The 12,996-nt window shown below is 31.3% G+C and overlaps 1 protein-coding gene across 1 annotated transcript in view; it reads left to right on the top strand.

The window, feature by feature from the left end:
- Positions 1–6,088: 6,088 nt before the first annotated feature.
- LOC132728048 (uncharacterized) overlaps positions 6,089–12,996 on the top strand; it is a 52,793-nt gene continuing 45,885 nt past the window's right edge. The window contains exon 1 of the mRNA XM_060713657.1: positions 6,089–7,644. Within this exon, the coding sequence (XP_060569640.1) occupies positions 6,469–7,644 (1,176 nt within the window). The 5' untranslated portion in view covers positions 6,089–6,468. The remainder of the gene's footprint in view (positions 7,645–12,996) is intronic.

Genomic DNA, 12,996 nt, shown 5'->3' with positions numbered 1-12,996 from the left:
GGAATTTAAATGCATTAAAGAAGGGCGGTTTAAAATGATAGAATATCTGGTATTTGTTGGCTATTAAAAGAGATGTTTGTAAGATAAAATATTTTCCCACTGCCCTCCATTTATTTTCCTGCTTAATTCAAACAACGTCCTTACTTAAACTAGTCAACTTCATTTTGTTTTTTGGCTATTTGATAGCATTATGCTATTAATAGCAGAAATAAACCGTTTTACAAGAATAATGTAAAGATGTAAATATTTTACATTATTTTTATAATTTGGTTGATTAAGCTATTTCTTCTGAAACATTTGTTTTTATTTCACTTTAACATCTGTATCTATGAAATTATCCAACCTGTCAAATTGATTTACATTAAAGGAACTCCACTGAAGTTTTTTGACACGCCGGTACTGGAAATAATTTTTCGATATCAATGATCCATTTGATGAAGGTAGTAGACCAATAACTAGTGTGCAAAATTTTAGATCATTTCCCCCCTCTGTTTTTCCTGAATATATGTTATTATTCAAATTGTGAAAATAACCCAAAATTGAAAAGCATTGCTATGGCTTTCACTCAAAATGAGCAGAAAATTAGCACAAAAGTACTGAGTTTATTTCTTAACTATCTTGTGCTAATTGCTCTATTTTAAGTGAGTGAAATAAGGGAGTAAAATATTTTGATTTCTTAAACTAATTAATGTATGTATAACCTTCAAGCAATTATTTGTTTTTAAAAAAATAAGGCAATTTGCTTGACACATCTTTCTTAATCATTTTCAAATTACCTTAGACTACAAAAACACTGAAATTATGTAAATTTGTGGTGACTCAACAGTGTGACAAAACCAAAAAAAAGAATCATTGTTCTTTGCTTAAAACAATGTTTTTTATTTATAGTTTTACAAATTTATGATTTTAATTATCCAAAACCAACGTCATAATTGTCAAGAACTGTCAACTTCAACCATAACTCTCTTTAATTGAGGTTGAAATTTGCATAGATTTTTTAAAATGTAAACATTTAAAAAAAATTTAGTTCAGTGAGATTTACATTTTATTTAGGGGATGAAAATGCTAACATAAAATATTGGGCCTGTAAAGGCTGAGGTATAAAATTGCCATGAATATTAGGCCTATTTATTGTAATTATATGAATAATGATTCAAATGTTTTTATCAGTTAAGAACCAAAGATATACCGCCTCTGTGGTTGAGGGGTTAGAGTCGATGACTTCTAATCCAGTTACCTCTCTGGTGTGGGTTCGATCCCCGGGAGATGCTTTGGTAGTTTAGCACGGAGGAAGGTAGTCTAGTACTGGTGTAACTCTTCAGGAACGATTGTTAGGAAACTACCCGCCTATATGACTGAAATACTGTTGGGAAAAGGCTTAAAAAAATGAAACAAAACAAGGCGACACATCCGACTCACGGAGTTCTAGTTAACCCTCTGCCTGCTGGCTGCACCCATGCAACCAGTGTGACCTAAGATCAGCACTGTTTGTTACTCAGTCTGTACAATTGAAGGCTACACAAGTCATTAGTAAGATATTTAAAGGCACTATTTTTGTGGCATATAAGTCATTATCATTACCAGCTAGCCAAATTCGAAGAGTTGTGTTAAAGCTGCCTTCAGTTTTTATTAAATTCTGTTTGAAAAACAATTCTGTGTTGTTTCAAACAAACTTTTTCAATAATTTTTTCTTGAAAAATGCATCATATCCACTAGAGCTATTTATAACATGACAGTGATGTTCGTTTCTAAAAATAGAAGATAGGGAAACGAATCAGCTGCTTTACTTATTTAAATATATAATGGACAGGTAGAAGTTAAAGGTATTGAGGGGTTTCCTGACTGTTTATGTTTTTTATCATCGTCAGATTTCATTTTCCTCCTTAATTCTTTTGAGTTGACAATTATATGAAACGATTTATCTAAAAATAACATATTTAACCTTTAGAAAAATTGAAGGCCGCTTAAACAGCCTGAAGACTGCACCATATAAAAATATCGGGTCAATCAATAAAGATAAATAAACAATCCTGATATTATTATCCGATGAATCTCTGTTAAAAATCGATCAGTTACGTTTTTTCCCCAAACAAGTGCTTCTTCAATTATGGATAGCGTAATCACCTTAAATGATAAATTTGGTGTTTGAGGAACACTGAACTAACTGTGAAATCTTTTATAAACTAGTTACACCATTTTGATGAGGATGAAACCCTGGCATGTAGACAATGTACAGCATCATTCTTCAAATCAATCAATTATCTGTTTTAACTGTAAAATGGACTTGCCCAAACCCTGCTGTCAATATGTTACATGGACTTACCATGCTTTGAATTGATTAAAGGGACTCATCCTGCTGACTCACAGTGTTAAAGGGACACCACTGAGGTTTTTTGACATTATGATGGCACTGAAAATTATTAGCTATTTTTTGATATTTGAATGTTTGATGTAGGTTTAGGCCAATATGAACTTGTTTGCAAAATTTCAGATCAATCGATCACTCTACTTTTACAGAATGATTATTCTAATTGTAAAAAAAATGACCCAAAATTGAGAAGCGATGCAATGCTTATTTAAACTATATAATATTAAATTATCATAATATAGTTTGTTCATTTCTAATAATCAAATTTAAATGTTCAATAAATAAAAATCATAAGTTTTACATGACTACTCTGAATTGATAATTAAGTGATGTAAAAAAATCTGATGATAGTTATTATAAATGTAATTAAAAGAAATTCTATACTTTTAACACTTTCTTCAGTTACAAAACTCACGGTGTTTAACACTTTATCCAGTTACAAAAACTGTCCTTTAAGATCATTAATCTTATTTCATCAGGTAAAAATATCTTAATTGAATTTTAATACACATGTTAAAAATTTTGGCGGACAGTTGTAAACTTGAAAAATTTTAGTATGTCAGCAGTTGTCAAAATTAACGCTTGTTCAATAATGATTAATAATGATTAATAATTTCTTATGCAACAATTATATTAGCACACATTTCTAAATTGGTCATAAATTTTCCCGGTTGATATTTGATAGTTATGATGGTGGGGTGCGATCGACAAATCTTGATTGACTAATTACCGAGTGTTAGGTGACAGCTTAACGTAAACGATGTTATATGAATTATGCCGCTTTAATATGGTAGTACCTGTGCGATTAACCCTACTTCGATTTGTTTTATATGGTGCTCGCTAGACCGTGACGTTACTACAGTCATCTTTACGTTCATTCATCAATTTCGCTCAAGTTATCGGCAGTTTATTCTACAGTCGGTCTTTAATATTGGAAATTAAATATTTTGTCACGTATCGTACATCATCAGCTGTTTGGATAAGCCTCCTTAACTATGTAGTGTTACGATTTGAAGGATTTTATTCGGATTGTTCCTTGTTTAAGAAGTATGAAATTTTAAAAAGTTAAGGAAAATTACAGTGAATTTTGGATGTAATTAAAATTGTCTGAGAAAATTATTGAATATTTTAGGGAAAAAAAAGTATGTAAGTGCAAAAGTGATTATTTTGTTCATGTAAAAAAGCAAAAAGGCAAAAGGGTGTGTCAGAATGTATGTTTGAATTTTTTTATATTGTATATACATAATATGTATTGAGAAAACATAAAAGAGATTTTAAGGGTAGGAAATAATATTAGGCCAAAATCATGACCCCCTGTGTAATTTCTTTTTAGAGTTTTGTTTGCTAACAAAAAGAAGTGTCAGATTTTCTGAGATATTATTTTACGAAAAAACATTTTAATTTTCCACCCTTTTTATTTTTTTGGTGATAAATGTATTGAATTAACCATCTGGAACATTTATATAAATTTAAATTTCTTTTTAAAGTTTATGTAAATTTTTTAACAGATTAAGATAAATTGTTATAAGGTTAAGATGGCCTTTAGTTATAATGTCTGTAAATGCTGTTTATTGTTTTGTGCATGTACCATATTTAATTGTTATATCGGACAGAGTCGAATCAGTTAAGTTATCTCTTACCGTGCTAGATATAGTAAATGGACATGTCCATTTTTCAATTTGGAGAAATATTTTTCATCATTTTTAGGGAAAATTAAAAATACGTACTAACTTTATAGCAAACAGTGCAGACCATCATAGGACAGCATATTTCAGAACAAATTTATGATATTTTTAGGTATATTACAGTTGAAAATAAAGAACTTTCTGATGAGGTTTTTCTGAAATAAGTCTAGAAATTTTTAGCTGGATCTTGTTTGTATGCCACCATCAAACCTGAAATGTTAAACACCACCCTCAAAAACTGACTACTAACACAATGTTCTCAAAAGTTAATGTCATTAATTTCTTTTTATCTAAAAAGTTTGCCCCTCACTGCTGTGGGTTTAAATCCGGACAGAAACTTTCGCTTCTTTCATGTGAGGAAGCTATCCTGAACTATAGTTACAGAATGTCAGTGGTTCTACTCAGGTGCCTGTTCGTGCCTGAAATAATGCATGGAAGGGCATCTGAGGTCTACCTCCACCAGTAAAGCTGGAGCTTTGCCATATGACCCATTCTGTATTAATGTAACTTAAAACCCGATCAAACAAACAAATCTAAAAAGTTTGTAAATTAAATTTTTTTATGCAAAAAAAAAAGTTTTAAACCGAGCTCGGGACAAAAATCATGATTCATGCTCCGTATAAATCTATATTTACAGAAATTTCCATCTGAATAAAGTGATTGGGTTTTATTATCATGTCCTCAGTGTGGGTTCATTCATGAGTTTTGTCAGATCTATCAACATTAAAAAAAAACACCGAGACTTTTTCATTCAGTGTATAAAATTTACAAGGACGTCATTTGATACGGTTTCGTTTAGTGTTCTGTTAATTTGCATTTTAACAAAACCGAATACCAGGTTATTAGCACTGAAAACTCATATTTTATGTTGATTTATCAATTAAAGAAAAATTAATGTTAATTTATATAGTGACGTTGTCGTCCCAGAATTTTGTTTTGTAATAATGGTTTCAGTATATAATATAGTTGAATAATTGAAAATAGTTTACGTTAAAATTTTGGGCATAATACATTGAGTGACTTAGATTACCAGCCAAGCTGGAAAATCACCATTTGACCATCACAGTTTTGAAGTAATTTCAAATAAACAACCATAGCTAACCAACCAACCAACCAACCAAGAAAACAAACATATAAACAAAAACAAACACAAAAGAAGACTGCTACCTACTATCAATAATATTTTATTGTATATTTTGTACATGATAAATTTACACATTCTAACATCATTATCTATAATAAGCATAAATACAATGTACATACAAAAGGGTTGGACAACATTATCTTGGGTCTTCCCCTAAATTATTGTTGGGTACATAATGTTAAAATAAGATTTAAAAAATGAAATAAATTAATATATATTTGAGCTTAAAATAATTTTAAAATGAAAATATGAAAAAGTTAAAATAAGATATAAAATGATAAAATAAAGAAAGATTTATTCAGGCTTAACATAATTTTGAAATGAAAATATGTAAAAGTAAAAATAAAGACAGATTTATTTATGCTTGAAATGATTTTAAAATGAAAATATTGGACATTTACAAGTAGGGAGTAAATCAACACTTGAAAACTACAGGATTTTAACACCTTTTGGAGTTTATATGACAATGTATAGAGGCTTTGTTTGCACACTAGCAATATGAACAAGATATTAATGTTGATTCTTTGTGGAAAAAAACACTGTTAGAAACGAACCCCTTGAAACATGTTGAAGATTGAAAATAATTTTTGACTGAAAGTTTTCAAAACTTCAATATTTTTATTTATAATGAAAGAAAAGTTGAAAATTTACCAAGTTTAATATATCAAGAAGACAACGGTTCAGATTTTTCGTACATTTTTTCTTTTTTTACCTCCTTGAGACATTGCAAAACTTTGAAGAAAAAAAAAATATAATATGGATTTAAAATCTCAATTATTTGAAAATATTAAGTAAATAAAACTAAGGTTACATCTAAATTGGTCAAATAGACGGCAAAATCTGGTAGGTAATAATCGTCTTTGCACTGACATACGTCTTTCAACGTATTTTTTAATATTTACAAAATCAGGATTAAAAAAAAAAAGGCGACAATCAAAGAACACTTGAATCAGCTGTCGTAGGAAGTGTACAGTAGCACCCCCTACTTCAAATACAGGATTATAGACTTACTGAATTATGATGTAATAAAAATACACCATGACATGTTTTAATAAATTTTCATACTGGATGAATGATAACGTTTGTTTCGTACAGAACTGTTTACATCTTTGTGCAAAGCAGTGTATATAGTCTGTAAGTGCCGGATTTAATTTGCTTGATCTATGCTTTAAATGCCATAATAAATAATAAAAATGCCGAACAGTGGATTTACAAAGTTTTGAAAAATCACATGTTTCTGCGACATCTAGTGTGAAAACATTGCGATCTGAATGTTAGGTCTTGTTTCGTTGAACCAGTTAAAATCACTCTCTGTTGATATTAATGCAACAATGCCGAAGAATAAGCATAAGAACATCGGGACGAGTTCCCTCAAGGTTAAGCCGAAGAAACGGCCTGGACTTATCAAGCAGTTATCTCAGCCATTTTTTATGACAAATAAGAAAAATAAGAATTCAAATGGAGCTGAACCAGAAAAGGCAATTTCATGCGTTAGTAAAGAAGATTTGGGACTTTTCGGTGGTTTTGATGACATGTTTTTGCCGGACAGAACTGCATTGTCTGAGAGCGTGTTCCTTTCGCCTGAAATTGAGAAATATCTAAATTCTGGTAAGTCTCCACTAACGCTAGAGATTTCCGGACACCGAGAGAAATGTTCAAGTGGAGATAGTGGTTATATGTCACCACCGAACATTAATGAGGTAACCTCTCCGTCATCCCTCATACCAACAAAGGGTATATTGAAAAAGATGAGGTCAAACTCACCAGACTCAAGGTCAAATTCTCCGTTGCTCACTGTGGCATCTCCCGACAGTAGAGCGTACATGTCATCGCCAGCTTTTAACGGGCATGTTACGCCAATGGTACAAATTCGGGATAGGCCAATGTCACCGTTTGAGAGACCAATGTCTCCTTTAGGTGATGATGGTATTGATAGTGCTCTGGGATTTTTGGACGATGTGATTGATCAAGAGAATGTCAAGAAGACTGTCAAGAAATCTGTCTCATTTGGCCAGTTGGCTGAAGTGAAAAATTTTACAAGCGACTCATCGGATAACGATATCTGTGATGACTTTAAACCAATTACAAAGAGCGTTTCTTGCGGGGACGTTGAAAACTTAAAACGTAAAAAGGACACAATAAACAAATCATTCAAGAAAAGTGTTTCTTTTGAAGATATAACAATGAGTACAGCAGATGGTGATGAATTAGAGGGAAGTGATTCTTGTGAAGAACTTATACCTGTACATGATTCGGATAGTTCTTTATCGGATAGTGAAAAATTTGAAGCCGAAGATGACGGGAAGTCGTGCTCGTGTGAGAAAATTTGCGAATTTGAGGTTGAGGTCAAGGTCATTGACATTCAACCTTTACACAAAGGTCAAGGTCAAATTGATGATGAGGAGGAAGAATATGCATGTAAACTTTTGGATACATTTAACGTCATGGTGAGTGGATTTGATTTTCATTGTTTCTCCAACTTTTTTTGTAAGCCCTTTAAATTGTGGAATTTGAGTAATGCATTTGCCCTCCGTCCATTGGAATTTTAAGGGAATACAAAATTGAGCTTAGAGCTTGATAGAATGGATGTTGAATTGGGAAAGGTTACAGCAGCCTGAAGGTCGAAATTTAGAGGTAGCTACTTGGACATAAGAAAGATCAGAAAAAAACATTTCTTATTTTGACTATAATGTTTCCCAAAATTGTGTGTGAGAAGTGAGATATTTTCTATATCTTTACTCAAAACAAATATACATGTATAGTGAATATGTGACTATGTTTCAATATCAAATGACCAAGTAGCCTAAAGATTATAAAATGTTCTTCTGAGTTCTGCTCAAACCCCATGATTTTTATTGGTCAGTGTACATTCTGTGGTACTAGTTTTTGACCAATCAGAAACCTGAGATCTGAGTTTGAGCCTAGAGAATTTGTTTTTAACCTAAGTGGACCCTGTTCATGAGCTATTGATGTATGGCAAAATAAGTTTGAATACTATTAAATAATTAATGCACAAAAATAAAACTAGCATTAGACTATTAATTTTGCTTTATCACTCGGATGATGTGAACATGCATAGTGCATCTGGATAATTTACGGGTAAAATGCGACATAAATTTAACTTGATTTATTCAGAAGAATTCATTAAATCTTTGTTGCAATAAATCCTCGATCATTAACCTTGTAAATATTTATTTTAAAGAAACCGCCTGTGTTTGTTTGATTCTGCTTTGAATATTAAGTATGTATAAATATTCAAACTATTATATTAAGCATGATAACTCTCTATTTTAACTATTTTGAAAATGTTGAAGAAGTGAACCGTATTGTATCTTTTCTAAAATAGACATTTTCACATATTGTGAGAAAGTTGGGTAATTTACGATCCTTAGTGCAAATTGTAGCTCAGACTGCTTATGCCCTTAGCATATAGGAAGTTTGTAATTTTGGCGGGAAAATTTGCTAAAGCAGTTTAAATAATCATGTATCATAGAAATAAGACTATCAGATATTCTTTGGTCATGTTTAAGTGTTTCATCTGTTTTATTTTCTATTGTTTTGATTTGGATTAACATTATAAGCACCGACACTAATTTAGTATAGGTCTTATAAGTATAGGTATTATGATGGCAACTTTCCACCTTTACTGTAGGTGGAAGACCTCAGGTGCCCTTCCATGCCTTTATTCTGGCACGAACAGGCACCTGAGTCTAAGTAGCTATCTGGTTCAGCTGGATAATCTAAAGTACCTATATGGATTAGCACCCACAGCTTCAGGGGCAAGAGATTTTGAAGTTAATGACCTTAACCACTCGCCTTACACTGGACGCCCCGTTTAATCTTTGTATTAACTGTTATTAACTATTATATACTAAAAAAAAACCAAGGCCCCTGCGACCAGTGCTAACTTAAAGATCAGCTGTCACATCCGTGCCATCTGATCATGATGGTAAGATATTTAACATGGTATTGGTTAAAGTGTGATGACCAGTTGTGTTGAGTTTGTAAGTCTTTCTGAAACTGTACCAAATTAAAGGCAAAGTTCCTGCTTTACTGATGAAGATACTCTGGTGCCCCTCGGTGCATTATTTCAGGCACAAGTGGGGGTACATGATTAATAACCACCAAGCATCAACTATCCTTAGTTTAAGCCAGACAATTCTTCACATTAAATATGAAGGCTTTTTACCAGTCTTAATTGTTAAGGGTCCAAGGCCTTTTTAATTTTTGTAAGACATTGCAAGCACCATTTTCCTAGTTATTGTGAAGTTCTAGCATTATTTTTCCTTAAAATTGTGAAAGAAGAAACACAATATTTTGACCCAATATGTGGAAGTCAATTTCAAACCCATATTTTTCTATATTTGATAAAAAATTAAACATTTACCTTGCATGTTTTAACATGAAACAGTTTTGATGTAATAACTTGAGATATTTTAGGGTATTTACAGGTGGTCCTGCTAAATAATACTTGTACAAGGCTATATAACCTGTGAGATGTATTTAAAATTTATTTGAGTAATACTGCCTAATTGCTTACTCTTTTTATTTTTCTATATTAGTGATATATTTTCTATATTTTTTACTTCAAACAAATATATAGTGAATATACATTAATAATGACCTGTTCATGAGCTATTGACATTTTGCATCAGAAGAAAAATTAATGAACAAATTTGTAGCAATTCTGTACGTAAGAAGTATAAACATAACAGTTCACCAATGAAAATTAATGTTACAAAATTGATGTGCAGGTACCCTTTTCTGGAGGCGGGAAGCTTTATGTCTTTTGTCTGAATTTAAAGCATAATTTATAAAATTATTTAAATTGCCAATGATAGATGGGTTAATTTCTATCATTAATATTTTTTTAATAACAATTTGATAACAGACACTGAATTACTATGACATTTAAATACTCGTATAACAACTTTAATATTCTACAATTTCTGAACTCCGCCTTTAAATTCCCGAAATTTATATTAATTATAATTTTCTTACATTGATATTGATTTTTGTATAATTACAAGCATCTCAAATATGTTTCTTACATAACAACATTTTTGTCAAGTTTTGTGAGTTTTTTATGGTATTTCCTCAATAAATGACATGTTAAAATGTCGTAAAGAACCCAGTAATCAATCATAAATTTATCAATTTATTTTGACTGAAAGGTGAAATGGGATGTATTTTTAAAACTTAACCTAAGGATTCCATGCATGGTAATGTGACATTTCGAGAAATTGAGTTCAAAACTGCAGTAACTTACATAAAATAAAGAAGGAATTAGAACAGTGTTGCGATCAACCATCGATTTGTAAATAACTCAGTATTTTTTTCCCTGACATCAGATGATCTTTTTATAATAATGAAATAGATGCATACAAAATTAATTAATGTATGGTTTCTTGACATTTAAAACATTAATGTAGCATGGATAAAAAGTTTGTGTTTAAAAGAAGTCCATTTGCAGTTTATAATTTTGATTGTAAACAAAGTTATAAATATAGTGATTTTTTATTAATTCTTTATCACAGTGTTTAACTGATGTGACAGCCTCTATTATAATAAAAAATAAAAGAAAAAAAATAAGAATAAATAAACGTTTTACTAAAAGAATCAATATCTTGACCTTATAGACATTATTTTAATAATTGTAGATAATTGGGGTTGATTCCCTTTGTTACAATACACGCCATTTGCATACCTCTAATAAAACTGACAAAACAAAGGAACTCTGGAACAGGACCGTATATTGCGGCGCATAAATCCGAATCCGTACCAGCTTTACATATTGTTTGTCCGACCTTTGAATATCTTTTTATATTATACGAGCGGATGGTCTTTAATTATCTTATCTCAATTTAATATAATCTGCTAATTTAAATATCAGTCAAATTTACGGTATATTGAAAAAAGGAAAGGAGTGACATCCGCCATTTGCCGCAACGTTCGGCGTAAGTTACCCCCCTTGATATGCTTGATTTTTGTTTTAATTTTTCTAGTTCTCTTTTGAATATTTATCTATGGATCATGTTTTAATATTCCTATTTTTCAGTTAGGCAAAATCTATTAGACCATATTACTAAAGTGTCTGTTTTCTCCATGTAAACAAATCATAACACGAATACGCCCGTTTAATAATGCCGACTATACATGTCAAACACTAGTGCATGTCAACACGTGTAAACAATAAACCGTTACGATACTGATAGTTGACAACGATAACGGGAAACAAAATTCTGAAAAAATAGTAATCAAGTGTAGCCAAAGGGGGAAAACTCATGCCGAACGTTGCGGCAAATGGCGGATGTCACTCCTTGTCTTTTTTTATAATACCCTAAAAATTTTACCCGTTTTTAAAAAAATAACGATTGGGTTCAAATGATAATATATTGTTTGAGGCCCTATGCTCGGATAAAACTTAAAAATTTTCAATGAGCAGCGTTTTTAAAAAAAGTTTCACGATGGGAAAATTTTGCCCCAAACTGCGGGCCCTTTCGAGTTCCCATGTGACAAAATTTTTGCAGTAAGTTTTTATTTTTAAGGGGCACTGTTTCCTTTTTTGTTTTTAAAAAACCCGGGTGAAGATGAAATTTGGAATCTTTGGGCTTTTTCTCCCTTTTTCCCCCTTTTTACCTGTAAACCCGCTGGAGAGATGGGGGGGAGAGACCCCTGTGCAGCCCAAATCAGTCGAATGTCCCTGTCTCTGTTTATCAGGTTTTATTTTTTCTATTCTTAAATTTCTTTTCCCAAAAATTTTTGAATGGTTTTTGTCCCGGCTGAAAAATGGACAAGTCATTTTAGGATATTTAGGGTGGTAACAGTTAACTGTTTTCTGGGTATTTATAATGTTTTACTGTCAAAGATTATAAATAATATCATATGTGCTGGTATTTATCTCCCAAAGTCCCTGCGAGGGGTCATCAATTGAAGATTTTTATTTTTGGGATAGTATTAAAATTTTGTAATACTGGCCTGTAATTCATTTCATAATCATTATATTGTAAATTTTCTTGTTGTCAAATGGTTCATGCTTCGATGATACATGTGATTTGTCACTGTACAAAATTGGAGATCAAAGTGAAATTGTTCCTTGTATTAATTGTGAGGTATGTTTTATTATTCAACCATAGCGGTTACTAACAGATTTGGTTTTTACTTAATTATGATGTTACTCTGATGTGATGAAAACGATCCTTATTAAAACATTTGATGTATCTTTTTGCACTGTGTATAACATGCAGATTAATTTGTCTACATGAATGCATGACTTAATCTGGAAAACCTGTTCATTTCTAAAAAATATACGCCTATAATTGAAAGTTTTAATCCTTGCCATGCTAAATTTGTATATTAGGCATGTCGATATTTGAATGTTGTATGTCTTGTGACTGTTCCTATTTTCAATAATGGTCCAATGCCAAAATACTCAACAAATGAGCTCAGCCGTCCTGGGGTTCAATGGGCACTTTTTTCATAAGTTCCGGTAATTCAAAAAGTGGGCACATTTTCCATAAGTAATTCAAAAATTTGATATAAAAACCAGTAAAAATGTTTTATTTGGATACTCTTATACAGTATTTCTTGGGAAAAAAAGTTAATAAGAGTTTTAAGTGACTAGTATGAACATTTATAAATTATGATAAGTAATAAAATTTTGTTCTTGAATGATTTATTGTGTGGCCTTGAAAAAAGGGGACATTGTCAATGGTGTTAAAGGTAAATGTACATTTGAAGAGCAGTGTTTATTAATGACTTATATTAACCCATTACTTCATGAGCATTTTGTGAAAAAT

Source organism: Ruditapes philippinarum, unplaced genomic scaffold, assembly GCF_026571515.1.
Source record: "Ruditapes philippinarum isolate M1 unplaced genomic scaffold, ASM2657151v2 ctg1532_1_1_1_1, whole genome shotgun sequence".
Classification (NCBI taxonomy): domain Eukaryota; kingdom Metazoa; phylum Mollusca; class Bivalvia; order Venerida; family Veneridae; genus Ruditapes; species Ruditapes philippinarum.
The sequence above is the reverse complement of the archived record's forward strand: the minus strand, read 5'-3'. Positions and strand labels throughout refer to the sequence as shown.